Source organism: Hibiscus syriacus, unplaced genomic scaffold, assembly GCF_006381635.1.
Source record: "Hibiscus syriacus cultivar Baekdansim isolate YM2019G1 unplaced genomic scaffold, ASM638163v2 tig00116951_pilon, whole genome shotgun sequence".
NCBI lineage: Eukaryota > Viridiplantae > Streptophyta > Magnoliopsida > Malvales > Malvaceae > Hibiscus > Hibiscus syriacus.
The window spans coordinates 2134217-2157278 of record NW_024063482.1 but is presented as its reverse complement, the minus strand read 5'-3'; the positions used below and the strand labels follow the sequence as shown (position 1 = coordinate 2157278).

General features: G+C 37.3%; 1 protein-coding gene across 1 annotated transcript; it reads left to right on the top strand.

Moving 5' to 3' along the window:
• Positions 1-17536: 17536 nt before the first annotated feature.
• Positions 17537-22565, top strand: LOC120189091 (U-box domain-containing protein 44-like). Its single transcript, XM_039192424.1, has 5 exons — positions 17537-17693; positions 18425-19805; positions 20023-20326; positions 20950-21437; positions 21523-22565. Exons 2-5 carry the CDS (start codon positions 18576-18578, stop codon positions 22516-22518), a joined length of 3018 nt encoding a protein of 1005 aa, XP_039048355.1. The 5' UTR covers positions 17537-17693; positions 18425-18575; the 3' UTR covers positions 22519-22565.
• The last annotated feature ends 497 nt before the right edge of the window (positions 22566-23062 follow it).

The following is a 23062-nucleotide window of genomic DNA, read 5'->3' as shown; positions in this document are numbered from 1 at the left end:
TGTTATGCTTGAGATTGTAATCAAGTTTGAATGTTAACATTTAATTGTATATTAACGATTTTGGCTACAGTAATGCAATTGGTCAACAGTTCTAACCTCATATTAGAAGACTAAATGAGAACAACAAAATTGTCTACACAAAAATGCATAAATTTATATAATCCTGTTCTCAGGACAACATCTACAACATGAAGAAAATGAGATTAAAGTTCTACGCTTATATGTTAAAATAATAGATACAAAAGAACAGAATTAAAACCTTTTGGTTGTCTTGGGAAGTAGGCAAGGACACCATTGACATCAAAAATTACAAGTTTTCTTGCAGGCGGCGTTGCAGACACGATATACTTGTTTGGATCATCATAATCATTATCATCATCATCATCGTCATCATCATCATTGTCATTTTCATTGACCTCTTGGTTGTCCACATATGTTAAAAGAAAATAAAATACATTTCAGAACGTATAAATGTTTAAAAACATAAATAATTAATTACCTAACTCGTTTGATGTCGTTGACGTATTTGTCACGCAACATGGAGACTTCATTGCGTAATGATGAAATATCGGCTCACATTCAACTCACAAGGGAATCGATATGCTCCCGAAAATTGACCATGTATTCCTTCACCGTCTTAATTGTGACATCCTCTCCAACTGGAGCTTCTAGAGCTTCTTCCATCATTGCGTCTCCAATTGGTTGGTCGTCTTCATGGCCAATGGGGTCCATTTCCTCCCCCTCTTGCTCTAATCCGACCTCCTTGACACGCTTCCAACCGACTTTTTCAACAAAATCATATCCCGCTTTTTTAATAAATAACATGTCAATCTTGTGGGTTAATCGAACAGGGGCGTCATGTGAAAAATCAACTTCTTTCTTATTCAACAGATGGGTGATGACACATCCATATGGTAGTGAAGTTAAAATTGTTGCTCCCTTTGTGACCATATATACAATTATATTAAATATCAGTTTAACAATGTTTGGAGCCGTTTTGGATTTATACTTTGCTATCCACCAATAATCGTTGTCTCAAAGCGTTGAATATTTTCCCCCACTAGGTCGGATATACCAAGTGAGCATTTTGTGAAACACGCTCGACTCTACATCTAGGTGAATTGGGCTATTTCTAGCAACCCGTTGTATTGTAGTATCTATATTATTTTCATCAGAATTCCCTTTATTCTCGACACCTAGACCCTCAGCAATAGTTTCCGGAGATATATATATCATTTCCCATGACATGGGTATTAATTCGTATTATATTACTCTTATTAGGATCATACTGTAAGGAATCATTGTTGTAGAAGACTCTAACTAGGTTGGGGTAATATTTTGGCTCTACACCAAGGAATTCAAGCAAACCCCAAGATATAAATTTGGATTTAAAACTAAATATATATTTATCACCAAACAAGAAACCCAGGTGATAACTCCGTAAAAAGGTCATATTTGGGACATTTTTACTTAAGTTATTGATTGTCTAAGAGCTCATATAGAATCATATAGATGCATTTAGGAGTATATAGTTGCATGTGGTGAAATTTTGTTTGCCGCGACATTTTATTTTGTAATCAGTGCTGCTTTATGGGAAAGGTGTTTGTTTGACGATGTGCATGATTTGAGAGCAAGGAAAAGAAAAAGGAAAATGCCGAGTTGGATTGGCATTTCGAGAGCGAACAAAATGAAAGAAGATATTTTTGGAGCCAACTGTCCCTATTTTTATGGGATCTCTGACCATGACCGAGAAATCCGCCTGAATCAGTGCTACTTGTTGGGTACTCAGTCAACCATCCATGTTGGACCATTGCAAGCTGCCCAGCAGGATCACTGCCAGCTCTGCCTGATCATCATGTGAATTAAGCATGATTTGGGGTATCTTTTGAATTTTGACATAAATTTTTAGGGTTTTTCTCCCCTATAAATAGAGGATGAAGCCACAATGGAAAGGGGACTTTTACAAGCTGCCAAGAGCCTAAAAATTCGGAGAGAAAGTTCTCTGCCAATCCAATTTACCGTGGCATTTCTCCATTGACAGGCTTGAGGGAGTGGCGTTCTAAGCATCCGAGAGGAGCTAGTTCGCTGGGAGCAATTTGTGGTGGCCGAGGGAAGCTCCGACAGTGCACGCTGAAGGATTTTTCTCCTCCCCTTATATCTTTGCTTTTATATTTTGTTATTCGGGTTGTAAGGAACGAATGATATTTTCTTTGTGCTTGGTTATTTCGAACCCTACCATGAACTAATCTTATTTGGTGGGAGTTCGCTTGGATGTTTAAGTTTTTATTTCAATGAATGATTTTTTTTTATGCTTTATTCTGTTTTGTTTATGATACTTAATGCCTTAAGGTTGTAGGAGCTACGAGAGTAGCCTTTCCTTAGGAGGTTCTTAGGGTTCGAGAGAATACATTGGCAAAATATCCTTAGTATTCGAGAGAAACTAGGGAGGAACTATATAAACAAAGGGTTCTAGGTAGTAACTAGGCCTAATCCACCTTAGAGATAAGGCTAGGATTTCATTCGACTAAATGGAGTTGTGCAAGAATGATAGGTTAAATGTTAATGCTACCGTAAAAAGGTGTTGCCGAGAAATATTCTGTTATGTGGACCAATAGGATCACTGCAGGGTTTACACCAATCATTTTTGCTAGGGCATCTTAAATCTGTCGAGTCCCTTACTAGAGATAACATAGGGCACCATAGTATTCTCTTTCGGGCAGGAGAGGTATAGAGATAAAATCATTCGGAGAAGTAGACTTATATTTTCCTTAGTGACTTCCATCACTCATTCCCAAAGCAGTTTGTCGTGTGAGAAAGCTAAAGTCCAATATTTTAAATCCCGTATTTACATTTAATTTTGCCTTGACATTTTAATTTGTTCGTACGCATCACAATATAATTTGTCACGACATATCCATTTGCTACCACACTACCACCATTCTATTCCCACATCAGACATTCCATTTTGCCACAACATTCTCATTTGTACATACCATCACTAACTTTACTTAGGTGACAAAGTAAAGTGCCTTGACAAACTTATTTGATTTCCTCAATTCCCTGTGGAGACGATACTCAAATTATCATTGTATTACTTGTTTGATTGTGTATACTTGCACATATTTCCACACCCATATTTAGTACTCACAAATAGTGGACAAGTTTTTGGCGCCGTTGCCGGGGAATTGGCAACTGGAAGTTAATTAGTTTTGTCATAGCATTTTTATTTTACTTGTTCATTTTTTGTATAGTTTTACTTGTTACTTTCCTTGTCATTTTTAGGTTTTTATTTTATGTACTGAACATGCTCAAGCAAAGATGTATCAAATTGGATATCAAGGCATTGGTCATGAGGAAGATCCGAATGCCGAGGCAATTCTAAATATTGGGAATGCAGCGAGGCCTCGTAGTATTCGAGTTCATTTAAACCCTATCATGGATGATCTAAATCCTGGAATTGTGGCACACATGATTCAGGCAGCCCACTTTGAGCTCAAACCGGTTATGTTCAACATGTTGGACTTTATTGGACAGTTTGGTGGTGCTCCTCATGAGGATGCAAGGTAACATGTTCGGGCATTTTTAGAGGTATGTGACTCCTTTCGACAACAAGGTGTGCATGAAGATGTGCTGAAATTGAAGTTATTTCCATATTCTTTGAAAGATCACGCCAGGGCATGACTCAATGGATTAGCTCCCAGCTCGATAAGGTCATGGGTAGACTTGTGCAAAAAAAATTGCTATGGCATAATCCACTGAATATGAAAAACTATATTAGAAATGCCATAACATCTTTTCACCAAGGCAATGAAAAGTCTATGTATGAGTGTTGGGACCGATACAAAAGTTTGCTTCACAAGTGCCCCAATCATGGATTCCACGACTGAACTCAAGTTGTGATATTCTATAACGGAGTTAATGCTCCCACGAGGATGATGCTAGATGCCTGGACAAATAGGACATTACTTGATAAATCACCTGTATAGGCATTTGACATTCTGGATATGATTGCTAACAAGGATTATCAATTTTCATCTACAATGCTTGGACTTGGGCAAAAATAACATGGAGCTTTCGAGTTAGATTCTAAGGATTCGGTTTTCGCACAACTTGCTGCTATCACTAATATGTTGAAGAATTTGCAACAATCAAATGAGGTGAAAGAAGTGCAGACAACAAACTCAGCATGTCCATTATGCCATAGCAATCACAATGAGAGCGAGTGTCCGACCAATCTGGAGTCCATCAACTATGTAGAGAACTACAATTGAGGTAACAACAACCCCTATTCTAACAATCTTGGATGGTGTCAGTGTACAAATTTATGGAGAAATCAAGGAACCAGCAATGCTAGTCAGCCCGCTAGGCAGCAGAACTTCAGTGACTCCCAGGTTTTTCAAACAAATATGCCATGGCATAATTCTAACGAGGGAGTACCATCTTCATTTAACACAAGCTCTTTGGAGGCCACGATGCAAGATTTTATAGCAACCACGAAGACTATACTGCATAACCATGCGACCTTCATAAAAAACCAAGAAGCTTTGCTTCGAAGTCACATTTCGTCTTTGAGGGCCTTGGAGGGTCAGGTTGGCCAAATTGCCATGACATTACATTTGTGCCTATATGGAAGTCTACCTAGTGATACTGAAGTCACTAAGGTTCAATACAAGGAGCATTGTGGTATATTCACCTTAAGAAGTGACACCAAAATCTACAAAGATGCTAAGTTTGGGGGAGAGACACTCGGAGAGTCGGATCATGAGATTGTGCACGAAGATCTGAAGGTGTAAGAAGATTTACATTTGCTGGAAAATAATGATGAGGGTTCGAAGAGTGCAGCCAATGAAGACAAGAAAAATTTTGCCACGGCAAAAGAAAAGCCCCCATCAGTAGGAGTTGATTACCAAAAGAAAGTTGCAGAATTTTGCCGCAACAAATTTTTATGCAGTGATAACCACTTCAATCTTGATAAAGAAGATGAAGAGGAGCTCGAGGATAATTCAAAGGAGATGAGTAAGTCTAGATCACCCATAGCTAGACCGGGTATGAAATTTGAACCTTTGAATCCTATTGAATTGACTCATCCTAAGCCCCAACTAGCTGCTCATTTTTATAGGCTAGAAATTGTGAAAGAACTAAGGAATGAAATGAAGATTAAGAAAAAAATTCCCTAATGAGAAATTATTATTTACCGCGACAATTTTGTGTTATGATGACATTGTCAATTTTCTCGTTAGTGTTGTTTTTCTTACTTACTTGAATAGCCTAGGAAAGAACAAGGTCATAAACGATGGTGCCTACTGGCATAGGGATGACCTCAACCTTTCTAACAAATTTATTGCCCAAATGATTTCAAGTTGTCACGACAAAAATGAGCAAAAAGAGATCAGATTCCACTACCATTCAGCTTTAGGAAAAGAGAACTTTGAAGAATGAGGACTACTGCAAAGGTCCTACAAATCAGATGTGAAAGACACGAAATGGCAGGGCAAACTATTTTGAAGGCAGAACTATTATATGTATGGGGAATTTTGGTATACACTGTTGCTCCGATTGAACGTGACAAGACTGCACTTCTCTTGCATGAAGTTGATACTGGCCCAACATCTTAAGGATGCCATGACATTTTAGTTTTACTCATGTGCATAAATAAATGGTTATTTTGTTTCTGTTTTTATTCAATTTCCTTTTAATTTACTATTTTATTTTTATTTACAAGGTTAGGGTCCATCAGGATTTCAACCATACCAGCATCAAATTCTGAACATTCTAGCCCCACACAATTACGAAAGCGCACATGTCGCACGATCGCCGCACTACCACAAGCGTAAAGTCGAGGTACCTTTCATTGCATTGCATTTCATAGCATGTAGTTTAACTTTCCTTAGTTTTTATTTTAGCGTTGAAGACAATGCTTCTCTCAAGTTTGGGGGAGGTAGGGTTCTCAAATCATTGCATGATAGTATTAGTAGAATGAATATGCCATGACATTAGTAAGTGTTAGAATTAGTTTTCTGGAGTAAATTAAGGATATCCGATGATGATGAAGTCTTGATGGCTAGGATTGAATGTGCATGACTGTTGAGGATGATAGAACCAACTCTAGGACTTGCTTCTTTGAAACCTTTGAACACACGATTGTATGTTTTCCATGCTTAAGGAACTTCGAAATTTTTTATAAGAGAACTCTTGCATGTCTTGGCATAAACGATTAAAACCCCACTATGTTAAAAAAAGAAAAAAAAAAGAAAAAAATAAAGTTGTGAATAAATGCTTCGGCATATCTGTAGAGGGACACTTCGCTATGCCACGACATTTCCTAGAAACTACAAATAAATAAATGACATCTATGGTATATGAGTGAATGAAAGTAGTCACGGGATGACTCTACTTGACTAGCTTGGGGGTGGAAGGTATGCTCCCTTTCACCTAGAGTGTGAGATTGTAGGTGTGATGGGCTGACTCTCCTCGTAACAGTGTTGAAAAAAGAAAAAGAAAAAGAAAACAATGTGGGAGTAAACTTGAAAATGTCATGGCAAAACAAGAAAGCTTGCGTAGAAATTTTTTAGGTTTGTTAAGCATGGTCTGGATACAAACACGCACACACCCACACAAAGAATCTTGCCCTAGGGGACAATACTTGATTTCTCAAACTAGTCTAGCATGTTGAAACCAAATGTTCTGAGGGTTGAAATTCTATCCCATATAACTATTCTGCTTATGAACTTGCCATAGTATTTTTATTTTGCTTAATACTATCCATTGCTTGAGGACAAGCAATAGCTTAAGTTTGAGGGTGTGATAACTCCGTAAAAAGGTCATATTTAGGACCTTTTCACTTAAGTTATTGACTGTCTAAGATCTTATATAGGATCATATAGATGCATTTAGGAGTATATAGTTGCATGTGGTGAAATTTTGTTTGTCGCGACATTTTATTTTGTAATCAGTGCTACTTTATGGGGAAGGTGTTTATTTGATGATGTGCAGGATTTGAGAGCAATGAAAAGAAAAAGGAAAATGTCGTGGCATAAGGATATTGTTGAGCAGAATGAAAATGCCAAGTTGGATTGGCATTTCGAGAGCGAACAAAATGAAAGAAGATATTTTTGGAGCCAACTGTCCCTATTTTCACGGGATCTCTGACCATGACCGAGAAATCTGCCTGAATCAGTGCTGCTTGTCGGGTGTTAAGTCAACCATCCAGGCTGGACCATTGCCAGCTGCCCAGTAGGATCACTGCCAGCTCTGCCCGATCATCACGTGAAATAAGCATGATTTGGGGTATCTTTGGAATTTTGACACAAATCTTTAGGGTTTTCTCCCCTATAAATAGAAGATGAAGCCAGAATGAAAATGAGACTTTTACAAGCCGCCAAGAGCCTAAAAATTCGGAGAGAAAGTTCTCCGTGACATTTCTCCATTGACAGGCTTGAGGGAGTGGCGTTCTAAGCATCCAAGAGGAGCTAGTTCGTTGGGAGCAGTTCGTGGTGGCTGAGGGAAGCTCCGACAGTGCACGCTGAAGGCTTTTTCTCCTCTCCTTAGATCTTTGCTTTTATATTTTATTATTCGGATTGTAAGGAATAAATGATATTTGCTTTGTGCTTGGTTATTTCGAACCCCACCATGAACTAATCCTATTTGGGGGGAGTTCGCTTGGATGTTTAAGTTTTTATTTCAATGAATGGTTGTTTTTCTATGCTTTATTATGTTTTGTTTATGATACTTAATGCCTTAAGGTTATAGGAGCTACGAGAGTAGCCTTTCCTTAGGAGGTTCTTAGGGTTTGAGAGAATACATTGGCAAAATATCCTTAGTATTCGAGAGAAACTAGGGAGGAACTACATAAATAAAGGGTTCTAGGTAGTAACTAGGACTAATCCACCTTAGAGAAAAGGCTAGGATTTCATTCGACTAAAAGGAGTTGTGCAAGAACGATAGGTTAGATGTTAATCTTGCCGCAAAAAAGTATTGCCGAGACATATTCTGTTATCTGGACCAATAAGATCACTGCAGGGGTTTACGCCAATCAATTTTGCTAGGGGCATCTTGAATATGTCGAGTCCCTTACTAGAGATAGCATAGGGCACCTTAGTATTCTCTGTCGGGCAAGTGACTCCCATCACTCATTCCCAGAGCAGTTTGTCGTGTGAGAAAGCCAAAGTCCTATATTTTAAATCCCGTATTTACATTTTATTTTGCCTTGACATTTCAATTTGTTCGTACGGATCATAATATAATTTGTCACGACATATCCATTTGCTACCACTCTACCACCATTCTATTCCCACATCAGACATTCCATTTTGCCACAAGATTCTCATTTGTACATACCATCACTAACTTTACTTAGGTGACAAAGTAAAGTGCCTTGACAAACTTATTTGATTTCCTCAATTCCCTGTGGAAATGATACTCAACTTATCACTGTATTACTTTTTCGATTGTGTATACTTGCACATATTTCCGCACCCATATTTAGTACTCACAAATAGAGGACAAGTTTTTGACGACGTTGCCGGGGAATTGACAACTAGAAGTTAATTAGTTTTGTCATAGCATTTTTATTTTACTTGTTCATTTTTTGTGTAGTTTTACTTGTTACTTTCCTTGTCTTTTTCAGGTTTTTATTTTATGTACTGATCGTGCTCAAGCAAAGATGTATCAAATTGGATATCAAGGCATTAATCCTGAGGAAGATCTGAATGCCGAGGTAATTCCAAATACTGGGAATGCAATGAGGCCTCGTAGTATTTGAGATCATTTAGACCCTATCATGGATTACCTAAATCCTGGAATTGTGGCACCCATGATTCAGTCAGCCTACTTTGAGCTCAAACCGATTATGTTCGACATGTTGGACTTTATTGGACAGTTTGGTGGTGCTCCTCATGAGGATGCAAGGCAACATGTTCGAGCATTTTTAAAGGTCTATGACTCCTTTCGACAACAAGGTGTACATGAAGATGTGCTGAAATTGAAGTTATTTCCATATTCTTTGAAAGATCACGCCAGGGCATGGCTCAATGGATTAGCTTCCGGCTCGATAAGGTCATGGGTAGACTTGTGCAAAAAAAAAATTGCTATGGCATAATCCACTGAATATGAACAACTATATTAGAAATGCCATAACATCTTTTCACCAAAGCAATGAAGAGTCTATGTATGAGTGTTGGGACCGATATAAAAGTTTGCTTTGCAAGTGCCCCAATCATGGATTTCACGACTGGACTCAAGTTGTGATATTCTATAACGGAGTTAATGCGCCCACGAGGATGATGCTAGATGCCTGGACAAATGAGACATTACTTGACAAATCACCTGTAGAGGGCATTTGACATTATAGATATGATTGCTAACATGGATTATCAATTTTCATCTACAAGGCTTGGACTTGGGCGAAAATCACATGAAGCTTTCGAGCTAGATTCTAAGGATTTGATTTCTGCAAAACTTGCTGCTATCACTAATATGTTGAAGAATTTGCAACAATCAAATGAGATGAAAGAAGTGATGACAACCAACTCAGAATGTCCATTATGCCATGGCAATCACAATGAGAGCGAGTGTCCGGCCAATCTGGAGTCCATCAACTATGTAGATAACTACAATTGAGACAACACCAACCCCTATTCTAACAATCTTGGATGGTGTCAGAGTACAAATTTATGGGGAAATCAAGGAACCAGCAATGCTAGTTAGCCCGCTAGGCAACAGAACTTCAGTGACTCCCAGGTTTTTCAAACAATATGCCATGGCATAATTCTAACGAGGGAGTACATCTTCATTTAACACAAGCTCTTTGGAGGCCACGATGCAAGATTTTATAGCAACCACGAAGACCATGCTGCATAACCATGCGACCTCCATAAAAAACCAAGAAACTTTGCTTCGAAGCCACAATTCGTCTTTGAGGTCCTTGGAGGGTTAGGTTGGCCAAATTGCCATGGCATTACATTTGTGCCCATATGGCAGTCTACCTAGTGATACTGAAGTCACTAAGGTTCAATACAAGGAGAATTGTGGTATATTCACCTTAACAAGTGACACTAAAATCTACAAAGATGCTAAGTTTGGGGGAGAGACACTCGGAGAGTCCGATCATGAGATTGTGCACGAAGATCTGAATGTGCAAGAAGATTTACATTTGCTGGAAAATAATGATGATGGTTCGAAGAGTGCAGCCAATGAAGACAAGAAAAATTTTGCCACGGCAAAAGAAAAGCCCCCATCAGTAGGAGTTGATTACCAAAAGAAAGCTACAGAATTTTGCCGCAACAAATTTTTATGCAGTGATAATCACTTCAATCTTGATAAAGAAGATGAAGGGGAGCTCGAGGATATTCCAAAGGAGATGAGTAAGTCTAGCTCACCCATAACTAGACTGGGTATGAAATTTGAACATTTGAATCCTATTGAATTTACTCATCCTAAGCCCCAACTAGTTGCTCATTTTTCTAGGCTAGAAATTGTGAAAGAACTAAGGAATGAAATGAAGATTAAGAGAAAATTCCCTAATGAGAAATTATTATTTGTCGCGGCAATTTTGTGGTATGCTAACATTGTCAATTTTCTCGTTAGTGTTGTTTTGCTTACTTACTTGAATAGCCTAGGAAAAAATAAGGTCATACACGATGGTGGATACTGCATAGGGATGACCTCGATCTCTCCAACGAATTTGTTGCCCAAATGATTTCAAGTTGTCATGACAAAAATGAGCAAAAAGAGATCACATTCTACTACCATTTAGCTTTAGGAAAAGAGCACTTTAAAGAAGAGATGACTACTGCAAAGGTCCTACAAATCAGATGTGAAAGACACGAAATGCCAGAGAAAACTATTTTGAAGGCAAAACTATTATATGTGTGGGACATTTTGGTATACATTGTTGCTCCGATCGAACGTGACAAGACTGCACTTCTCTTGCATGAAGTTGATACTGGCCCAGCATCTTAAGGATGCCGTGACATTTTAGTTTTACTTCTGTACAATGGTTATTTTGTTTCTTTTTTTATTCAGTTTCCTTTTAATTTATTATTTTATTTTTATTTACAAGGTTAGGGTCCATCCAGATTTCAACCGTACCAGCATCGAATTCTGAACATTCTAGCCCCACACAATTACGAAAGCTTACATATCGCACGATCGCCGCACTACCACAAGCGTAAAGTCGAGGTACCTTGTATTGCATTGCATTTCATAGCATGTAGTTTAATTTTCCTTAGTTTTTATTATAGCATTGAGGATAATACTTCTATCAAGTTTGGGGGAGGTACGGTTCTCAAATCATTGCATGATAGTATTAGTAGAATGAATATGCCATGACATTAGTAAGTGTTAGAGTTAGTTTTCTGGAGTAAATTAAGGATGCCCGATGATGATGATGTCTTGATGGCTAGGATTGAATGTACATGACTGTTGAGGATGATAGAACCAACTCTAGGACTTGCTTCTTTGAAACCTTTGAATACACGATTGTATGTTTTCCATGCTTAAGGAACTTAGAAATTTTTTATAAGAGAACTCTTGCATGTCTTGGCATAAACGATGAAAACCCCACTATGTTAAAAAAGAAAACAAAAAGAAAAAAATGAAGTTGTGAATAAATGCTTCGGTATATATGTAGAGGGACACTCCGTTATGCCATGACATTTCCTGGAAACTACAAATAAATAAATGGCATCTATGGTATATGAGTGAATGAAAGTAGTCACAGGATGACTCTACTTAACTAGCTCAGGGGTGGAAGGTATGCTCCCTTTCACCTAGAGTGTGGGATGGTAGGTGTGATGGGCTGACTCCCCTCGTAGCAGTGTTAAAAAAAGAAAAAAAAAGATAACAATGTGGGAGTAAACTTGTAAATGTCATGGCAAAACAAGAAAGCTTGCGTAGAAAATTTTTAGGTTTCTTAAGCATGGACTGGATACAAACACGCACACATCCACACAAAGAATCTTGCCCTAGGGGACAATACTTGATTTCTCAAACTAGTTTAACATGTTGAAGCCAAATGTTCTGAGGGTTGAAATTCTATCCCATATAGCTATTATGCTTCTGAACTTGCCATAATATTTTTATTTTGCTTAATATTATCCATTGCTTGAGGACAAGCAATATCTTAAGTTTGGGGGTGTGATAACTCCGTTTAAAGGTCATATTTGGGGCCTTCTCACTTTAGTTATTGACTGTCTAAGAGCTCATATAGGATCATATAGATGCATTTAGGAGTATATAGTTGCATGTGGTGAAATTTTGTTTGTCGCGACATTTTATTTTGTAATCAGTGCTGCTTTATGGGGAAGGTGTTTGTTTGATGATGTGTAGGATTTGAGAGCAAGGAAAAGAAAAAGGAAAATGCCGTGGCATAAGGATATTGCTGAGCAGAATGAAAATGCAGAGTTGGATTGGCATTTCGAGAGCGAACAAAATGAAAGAAGATATTTTTGGAGCCAATTGTCCCTATTTTCACGGGATCTCTGACCATGACTGAGAAATCCTCCTGAATCAGTGCTACTTGTCGGGTGCTCAGTCAACCATCCAGACTGGACCATTGCCAGTTTCCCAGCAGGATCACTGCCAGCTCTGTCCGATCATCATGTGAATTAAGCATGATTTGGGTATCTTTGGAATTTTGACATAAATCTTTAGGGTTTTTCTCCCCCTATAAATAGATGATGAAGCCACAATGAAAAGGGGACTTTTACAAGCCACCAAGAGCCTAAAAATTTAGAGAGAAAGTTATCCACCAATCCAATTTGCCGTGGCATTTCTCCATTGACATGCTTGAGGGAGTGACATTCTAAGCATCCGAGAGGAGCTAGTTCGCTGGGAACAGTTCGTGGTGGCCGAGGGAAGCTCCTATAGTGCACGCTGAAGGCTTTTTCTCCTCCCCTTAGATCTTTGCTTTTATATTTTGTTATTCGGGTTGTAAGGAACTAATGATATTTGCTTTGTGCTTGGTTATTTTGAACCCCACCATGAACTAATCCTATTTGGTGGGAGTTCGCTTGGATGTTTAAGTTTTTATTTCAATGAATGGTTGTTTTTCTATGTTTTATTCTATTTTGTTTATGATACTTAATGCCTTAAGGTTGTAGGAGCTACGAGAGTATCCTTTTCTTATGAGGTTCTTAGGGTTCGAGAGAATACATTGGCAAAATATCCTTAGTATTCGAGAGAAACTAGGGATGAACTACATAAACAAAGGGTTCTAGGTAGTAACTAGGCCTAATCCACCTTAGAGATAAGGCTAGGATTTCATTCGACTAAAAGGAGTTGTGCAAGAACGATAGGTTAGATGTTAATGTTGCTGCAAAAATGTATTGTCGAGACATATCCTGTTATCTGGACCAATAGGATCACTGCAGGGGTTTACGCCAATCGGTTTTGCCAGGGCATCTTGAATCTGTCGAGTCCCTTACTAGAGATAGCATAGGGCACCTTAGTATTCTCTGTCGGGCAGGAGAGGCATAGAGATAAAATCATTTAGAGAAATAGACTTATATTTTCCTTAGTGACTCCCATCACTCATTCCCAAAGCAGTTTGTCGTGTGAGAAAGCTAAAGTCCTGCATTTTAAATCTCGTATTTACATTTTATTTTGCATTGACATTTCAATTTGTTCGCACGCATCACAATATAATTTGTCACGACATATCCATTTGCTACCACACTACCACAATTCTATTCCCATATCAGACATTCCATTTTGCCACAACATTCTCATTTGTACATACCATCACTAACTTTACTTAGGTGACACAGTAAAGTGCCTTGACAAACTTATTTGATTTCCTCAATTCCCTGTGAAGGCGATACTCAAGTTATAATTGTATTACTTGTTCGATTGTGTATACTTGCACATATTTCTGCACCCATATTTAGTACTCACAAACAGCGGACACCAGGTCAATGACACGTTCGGGACGAATCTTCCTTACTTTAAAACTCGTCTGCCATATTTCTTTCTCAGTATCGGATCTAAAGTTTAGAGTTTTGAACGACCTGTTTTCATCAGAAGAAGTGATTGTTTGAGAAGGAGGCTGTGGTTGAGAAGAGTTTTGAGAAAGACCGCACTTTTGACGCTGACGTTTTTGAGCCATTTTGGGTGTGCATGCTATTACATTGGAACATAAACACATTCATGAAAAAAAAAACTCTAATATGGAAATCAATCAAACCCATAAAATATCGATAAATTTACATGAGTATCTGATTGTCACTGTTATGATAACGCTAGTATTCGTCGGAGAGAAAGAGTTTTCTTCTGCTTTTAGGTTTAGGGTTTGTCAATTTGGAGTTTGTATAAATTATAATCTATAAATAATGAAGGGGGAAAACACGCGATATTTAAAATTGTATCGATACAAATCTAAAACGTGTTGATACATTATGTTCACATATTTTCTCATAAAACCAGTAAATTTATACCGGTTACATTGTAAATTTACCTATTACATTATAATTATCGGTTTCGATGTTTTTGGGATCGATACTTTTTATATATGTATCGAAACTTTATGCGTTCACCATTTTGGGCATTCATTCTGAGCAAAAAGTATCAACACAAATTTAAAAAGTGTCGACACATTATGTTCCCCTATTTTCTCATAAAACTGGTATATTTATACTGGTTACATTGTAAATTTACCTATTACATTATAATTATTGGTTTCGATGTTTTAGGATCGATACTTTTTATAAATGTATCGACACTTTATGCGTTCACCATTTTGGGCATTCATTTTGGACAAAAAGTATCAACACAAATTCAAAAGTGTCGACACATTATGTAGACATATTCTCACATAAAACTGGTATATTTATATCGGTTACTTTGTAAATTTACCTATTACATTATAATTATCGGTTTTGATGTTTTTGGGATCGATACTTTTTATAAATGTATCGACACTTTATGCGTTCACCATTTTGGGCATTCATTTTGGACAAAAAGTATCGACACAAAATTAAAAAGTGTCGACACATTATGTAGACCTATTCTCACATCAAATCGGTATATTTATACCGGTTATATTACAAAATTACCTATTATATTATAATTAGGGGTTTCGATGTTTTTGGGATCAACACTTTTTATTAAATGTATCGACACTTTATGGGTGCGCCCTTTTGGGCATTCCTTTTGGACAAACAGTATCGACACAAATTCCATACGTGTCGATACATTATGTAGACCTATTTTCTCATAAAACCGGTATAGTTATACCGGTTACATTGTAAATTTACCTATTACATTATATTTATGGGTTTTGATGTTTCTGGGATCGATACTTTTTATAAATGTATCGACACAAATGCGTTCAGCATTTTGGGCATTCATTCTAGACAAAAAGTATCGACACAAAATGAGAAAGTGTCGATACATTATGTAGACCTATTCTCACATAAATCCGATATATTTATACCGGTTATATTACAAAATTACCTATTACATTATAATTATGGGTTTCGATGTTTTTGGGATCGATACTTTTTATAAATGTATCGACACATATGTTTACCTATTTTTTGGAAACTTTACGTTTGGAAACCATACTGGACAAAATGTTGGAAACAAATCTTCGTGTTTATTAATTTTTCATTAAAAAAGTCTATTTTTACCAACTACATTGTAAATTTACCTTTTACTTTAAAATCATTAAATTTTGTAGTTATTGTACATACCTTCAATATGGAATGACATTTCAATCTCCCACACGATGACAATTATGATGACATTTGGAATAATTCAGACAACAATCTCCTTATATCGTAAGTATCAACATGATTCTTACTGTGTATATGAAACATGTACAACAACCTACTGCTAACTTTTCTCATCTCATACATAATTACATTCACATACAAAATTATAAATCGTATACAAAATTATAAATCTTATACAAAATTAACCATACATTTACATCATCGCTTTCTTTTGTTATTCTTGTGTCTCATGGCAGCTTTTGTTATCTCCTATCTTAGTTGATTTTGATTGTGACTTACGAGATCGTTTAATATTCGCGATCGATCCCACTCTCCAACAACCTATATTCAAATTGTCAGTACGTTAAGTATCGTAAACCACAACATTCAATCTACGACTTTTAACAATTTAACCGCAAATGAATTTTTAATTCCACTTACAAAATCACCAGTTGCCCCTGTAGAACCGATCAATTTATCTACACCTTCTGAAATGCAGTAACAATTACGCTTCGATTTAAAAATCTCGTCCGTTTTATCTATTTTTCAGAGGATATTTAACTATGCCCTTTATATTTTCACCGGATATGTTATTTATATTTAATCGATACAATTACAAAAGTGCCGATGTTTTTATGTCAAATGTCGATACTTTCGATAGTATAATTACATATTTCTTTGAAAGTATCGATAATTTATTACACGTACTTATTAAAATATCGACACTTTTAATATATCTGGTAGCGCTTTACCGGTTTTGTCATATTTTTACCTGTTATATAGTTATGGATCGATACATTTTTATAAAGTATCGACACTTTATAGTCGCTAAAACTGTTTCTCTTTTAAATTCAATAACTGTCGATACTTATATTAAAGTATCGACATTTTCAATATATTCGGTCGCTCTATACCGGTTTTGTGCTTTAGAGACCGGTTTTGTCATATTTTTACCTGTTATATCGTTGTGGATCGATACATTGTTATAAAGTATCGACACTTTATAGACGCTAAAACTGATTCTCTTTTAAATTCACAAAGTGTCCATACTTATATTAAAGTATCGACACTTTCAATATATCCTGTCGCTCTATACCGGTTTTGTCCTCTAGAGACTGGTTTTGTCATATTTTTACCTATTATATCATTGTGGATTGATATATTGTTATAAAGTATCGACACTTTATAGGCGCTAAAACTGATTCTCTTTTAAATTCACAAAGTACCGATACTTATATTAAAGTATCGAGACTTTTAATATATCCGGTAGCGCTTTACCAGTTTTGTCCTTTAGAGACCAGTTTTGTCATATTTTTTCCTGTTATATCATTATGGATCGATACATTTTTATAAAGTATCGACACTTTATAGGCGCTAAAACTGCTTCTCTTTTAAATTCACAAAATGTCGATACTTATATTAAAGTATTGACACTTTCAATATATACAATAGCGATTTACCGGCTTTGTCTTTTCGTGATCGGTTCTATCATATTTTTTTTTGTTATATTGATGTGGATCGATACATTTTTATAAAGTATCGACATAAATTGACAAGCTAAGTTTGCCGATTACCAAAATTTTTAATATTTCTTCATGATTTAGACCAAATACATTATTATTACTCAATATTTTCGATAACACTAAATCAAATTTATTAAATATCTTTTAACGTATCTAATAACACCGTATATTAATCGAATATTAATCTGTATTTCCTAAGACAATCTCTATGTTGCTCTGTAAACAGTAGAAAGAAAGAACCAAGTAAATAATAAAAACCAAAAATTGAAAAACAAAGTTCCCTTTTTAATATATATAATATATATTACGTGGGGGAACTCTCATGTCAAGTGGCTGGAGTCTTCTCACAGAGTCCAAGTTACCCGATCGCCACTTTTCTTTGGAAGAGCTCTCTTTTCAAGCCCTTCATAGCTCTGGGCTTCTGGATTTTTTTGGTTCTTTAACTTTTATCCATTTTCGGGTTTGCATCTTTCTCCCTATAGTTGAAAGCTTAGACTTTTTTATTGTATTAAGCTTTTTCTAGCCGGTTGACTATGTGGATCTTCTCTTGTGCTTCAAGTAGATGAGTATAGTAATTTAGGGTGTTTTTATTCCTCTTCCAAGGTTCGAAATTTGAGGAAATGAGATTTCAAAGTTGAATTTTTGATTTTTTATGATATTGTCGTTTGCGTTTGGGCTTGATTGGTGCTTATACAAATATTTTTTTTCTTCCTTTTTCTGTTTCAAGCCTATGGAAGTGATGTTCTTTTTGCTTTATACTTAGTTTACTCTGAGACTGCTCTGCTAAATGTTGTTTGGTTTGCTGGAAAATCAAGGAGAAACTTCGATTCTATTTAATACCCTTTCAAGGTCAAGTGCCTTGGAAAACAAATTTGGGTTGAACTATTGTAGTTTATGGACAATTAAGAAGACGACCTTTATTTTTGGTCTAGGATAGAAAGGCTCGGGATTTTCTCCTTAAAAAATCATTTGATTTGATTTCTTCTCTTAGATTTTCATGGCAACCAAACATAAAGTTTAACTATTTTTCTAGTTTTCCATGATTGGATGATCATCCCAACAATAACAAGACAATACTCCAACTAACTTCAGTTATATTTCTCTATCGTTTCCTTTTATCCAGTAGAGTTGTGTTGAAATTTTCCAGCTAATAGCAAGGAGAGGGTTATTCAAATTTTGATTGTAATGCAGGTGCTAATGTTTAATAAAACTGGAAGCATTGTTTTGGATGAAAATGCTGCAATCGCTGTCCCGCAGCCATGCTTTTGCCACTTTTAGTTGGTGTATTAGTCATATGGGAAGATAAGGCTATTTTTTCTGGAATTTCTTGTATTGAGATGTGATGGCAATTGACGTAGTCTCTAGTGCCTCATTTCCGGGTTCAGAGGTTCTTTCTCAGACTGTAGAGGCCATTCTTGAGACTGTGGTTTCTGCAAATGACATTCTCTTCAAGAAAGATACTTTCAAGAAACTTGCATCTTACTTGGAGAGAATTGTCCCAGTTTTGAAAGAGTTGAAAGGAAAATATATTTCTAATTCTGAAAGCTTGAACACTGCTATTCAGATTCTCAATCGTGAAATAAAGGCTGCAAAGCAAATAACTCTAGAATGCAACACCAAAAGCAAAGTATATCTCTTAGTGAATAGTCGCGGGATAGTCAGACGCCTAGAAGGTATCATGGGAGAGATAAGCAGGGCACTAAGTCTCCTTCCATTGGCATCTTTAGAACTTTCTTCGGCTATAGTTGTAGAAATCGGAAACCTTTGTGATAGTATGCAGAAGGCCGAGTTCAAGGCAGCTGTAGTAGAAGAAGAGGTCTTAGAGAAAATTGAGACGGGAATACGTGAGAGGAAAGCTGATCGTTCTTATGCAAACAATCTGCTGGCTCTCATTGCCGAAGCTGTTGGTATACCAACTGAGAGATCGGCTTTGAAAAAGGAATTTGAAAATTTCAAAAGTGAGATCGAAAATGTCAGACTTAGGAAGGACAAGGCTGAAGCTATACAAATGGATCAGATAATTGCTTTGTTGGAAAGGGCAGATGCTGCTTCTTCTCCTAAAGAGAAAGAGATGAAGTATTTCACGAAGCGGAAATTTCTGGGGAGTCAGCCACTGGAGCCGCTCCAATCATTTTATTGTCCGATCACTTGCGATGTAATGGTAGATCCTGTGGAGACGTCTTCTGGACAGACATTTGAGAGAAGTGCCATAGAAAAGTGGTTTACTGAGGGGAACAACTTATGCCCTCTAACAATGACTCCCCTAGAGACATCAACCCTACGCCCTAACAAAACTCTGAGGCAATCGATAGAGGAGTGGAAGGACAGAAACACAATGATAACAATTGCTTCAATGAAACAGAATCTCACATCTGGAGATGAGGAAGACGTGCTTCATTGTCTAGGACAGTTAAAGGATCTTTGTGAACAGAGAGACATGCACCGAGAGTGGGTTATGTTGGAGAACTATATACCACTTCTTATTCAACTTCTCGGTGGAAAAAATCGGGACATAAGGAATCGTGTGCTTGTCTTACTTCACATTTTGACCAAAGATAGTGACGATGCAAAGGTACGCAATGTGAAACTATTACATTCATCTTGGTATCCCATATTGAAAAATCTAATTTGCAAATCATTGTGATGGTGTACTCTTGCTGGTTTACTGACTTCTTCGATCAAAAGAGGATTACTTGCATGTAGCTTGCATAAATATGGATTCCTGCTAACATGAAATGCATATATGTTTCTCATATGTTTTCTGCCCAAAATATTGAAATATGTCGCAGGATAGAGTGGCAAAAGTTGATGGTGCAATTGAATTTGTAGTCCGTTCCTTGGGGCGCCGCACGGATGAGAGGAGGTTAGCAGTGGCATTACTTTTGGAGCTATCAAAATATGATGTCTTACGAGACAGCATTGGGAAGGCTCAGGGTTGCATTCTCCTTTTGGTGACAATGGCAAGTGGTGATGACAATCAAGCTGCTAGAGACGCAGAGGAAATATTGGAGAATCTTTCATTTTCTGATCAGAATGTCATACTGATGGCAAGGGCAAACTATTTTAAACATTTGCTGCAGCGTTTGTCTACTGGTTCATACCCTAAACTTGATGGCCTTTTAAAGTACTCGTTTGGGTGCTTATATTTCCTCATCCCATCTAACTCGAGCACTACACAAATTCTTCACTATGATTGTGCTCTAGGAAGCATATTTTTTGAAGAATTAATAAAACAACATTTTTATAGAACATTTTGACCCAATAAGTATCTACAAAATGTAGGCTATCTGTTGAAAGTTTGCTGGTTAGTGCACTTTGATGAATCAACTTGTACTTCAATAAAATGATATTAGATGTCATCTTGTAGTTAATGTTATCATCAAACATTTGCTTAATCTCAATATTGGTGCACGATTCCCTTGAAGATAATATGTTACCAAAAGACGAGGAGGTCTGAATTTCCTTGTTAGTACAGCTCCCTGGCGATCCGGTTTTATTACCGAGTTGCATCCTTTTCTTCAAGTATAGAAATCTCAACATTTCTGGTAGAGCTTCAGAATTTGTTTACATGGCTTGGTTTAGGTGCATATATTTTTTTCTTATTTCCTTAAACATTTAGCTTTTTTCTACATTTGAATTCATCAGATTGCATTGTCTCGGTGGTTTTTGCCATCATTTGACAAAACACTTGCGTAAGTATTTCTGAATCTCTACAGGACCAGAAGATGTAAAACTAATCATGGCAACAGCTGTGGCTGAAATGGAGTTGACTGACCATAATAAAGTGGTACTGCTAGAAAGAGGTGCACTGCGTCCGCTTCTTCACTCGGTCTCTCATGGTGGTATTCAAATGAAAACTGTAGCTGTTAAAGCTCTTCGCAACCTCTCAAGTGTACCAAAAAATGGTTTGCAGATGATCAAAGAAGGTGCATCCCGCCCATTACTTGATCTCCTTCATATTGGCTCATCATCCCCAACCTTACGTGAACAGGTTGCTGCAACGGTTATGCACCTTGCTGTATCCACTATGTCACAAGAATCCAATGAGACCCCAGTTTCATTATTGGAATCCGATGAGGATATTTCCAGGCTCTTCACTTTGATTAACCTGACGGGACCAGAAGTCCAGCAAAACCTTCTCCAGATGTTCCAAGCTTTGTGCCAATCTCCCTCTGCAGCATATATCAAGACCAAGCTGACAGAGGTATACATTTTATTGGAGAATGATGTAATTCTTTTGCTGGATATTATTTCAATTTTCAACACGAACTGATTTATGACATTAACAGTGCTCTGCCATACAAGTGCTAATCCAGTTGTGCGAGCGTGATACTGAGAATGTACGTATGAATGCTGTGAAGCTTTTCTGCTGCTTGGTGAATGATGGTGATGAAGCCACTATACTGGAGAATGTGCATCAGAGATGCGTAGAGACTTTACTGAGGATCATCCAGTCTTCTAAGAATGAAGGAGAGATTGCTTCTGCTATGGGCATAATCTCTAACCTTCCTGAAAATGACCAGATCACACGGTGGCTTGTGGATGCTGGTGCAATTCCAATCATTTTTCATTTTCTTCGTAGTGGCAGTCATAATGATTCCAATAGAATTCAGTTAACAGAAAATGCTGTTGGAGCCATCTGCCATTTTACCACTCCAACAAATCCGGAATGGCAAAAGAGAGTAGCTGAAGCCGGTGTTATCCCCGTGTTAGTTCAATTGTTGGATTCTGGAACCACATTGTCCAAAAACTATGCAGCCACTGGTCTGTCTCGGTTTTCACAGAGTTCGCTTCAGCTAAGCCGACCAATACCAAAGCGGAGGGGGTTCTTGTGCTTGTCTGCTCCACCGGAGACTGGTTGCCAGGTACATGGAGGAATTTGTTCTGTTGAATCATCGTTTTGCCTTGTTGAGGCTGATGCTGTGAGACCACTTGCAAGGGTTCTTGAAGAAACGGATGCTGGAGTGTGTGAAGCATCTTTAGATGCACTGTTGACTTTAATCGAAGGTGAACAGCTGCAAAGCGGTAGTAAGGTACTAGCCCAGGCAAATGCAATTCCCCGGCTGATAAAATGTCTTAGTTCACCTTCCCTCAGACTGCAAGAAAAAGCTCTACGGGCTCTGGAAAGGATTTTCCGGCTGCCTGAGATCAAGCAAAAGTATGGTCCATCTGCTCAGATGCCTTTAGTAGATTTAACACAACGAGGCAATAGTAGTATGAAGTCCCTTTCAGCCAGAATACTTGCTCACTTGAATGTGCTTCATGACCAGTCTTCTTATTTCTAGAAAATTCGATGGCTTTTTACTTTCTCGAATCAGATCCGAGGAGAAAGGACTGACCATATAGTTCACCTTGATGGTTTATTTTGCAAGCATTGTAACACCGGTGCACATGCTCAAGGCATGTTAACGAATTCACCTTGAAAGCTAAACACGAATTCTCAACCAACTCCATCATCGATGGGCTGAATTATAAGTGTAGCTGTTGCTTGTCATTGCTTGAATACAACTATTGCAGCACCATGATTGATACCTGAGGTGATACACATCAAATTTATGCTATTGCTGTTAAGGACCGGCTGCATGGAAGAGATTTTATGGGGTGGCCGATATTTAAAGCACACCATTAGTGATATAGCTTGGAATTGAATTCTTTCCTTATATGCTCTGTGTTTTTTTTTTCCATTCTTTAAACTGTCAAGTAAATACTTTACCTATAGCTCCTGTATTTCTCCTGTATTAAATAATCAAGAAAATTCAGAACGAGATGGTTTCAAATTTGTCAGCTCAATATTTTTGTTAAATTTCTATAAACGAACTTCTCTGTTTC

Excerpts from the sequence above, each read along its gene's own strand:
- LOC120189091 (XM_039192424.1), top strand. The coding sequence starts at position 18,576 with ATGGCAATTGACGTAGTCTCTAGTGCCTCATTTCCGGGTTCAGAGGTT. Across the intron at positions 19,806-20,022 it reads AAGATAGTGACGATGCAAAG|GATAGAGTGGCAAAAGTTGA; the intron begins GTACGCAATGTG and ends AATATGTCGCAG. Across the intron at positions 21,438-21,522 it reads TCAAGACCAAGCTGACAGAG|TGCTCTGCCATACAAGTGCT; the intron begins GTATACATTTTA and ends TGACATTAACAG.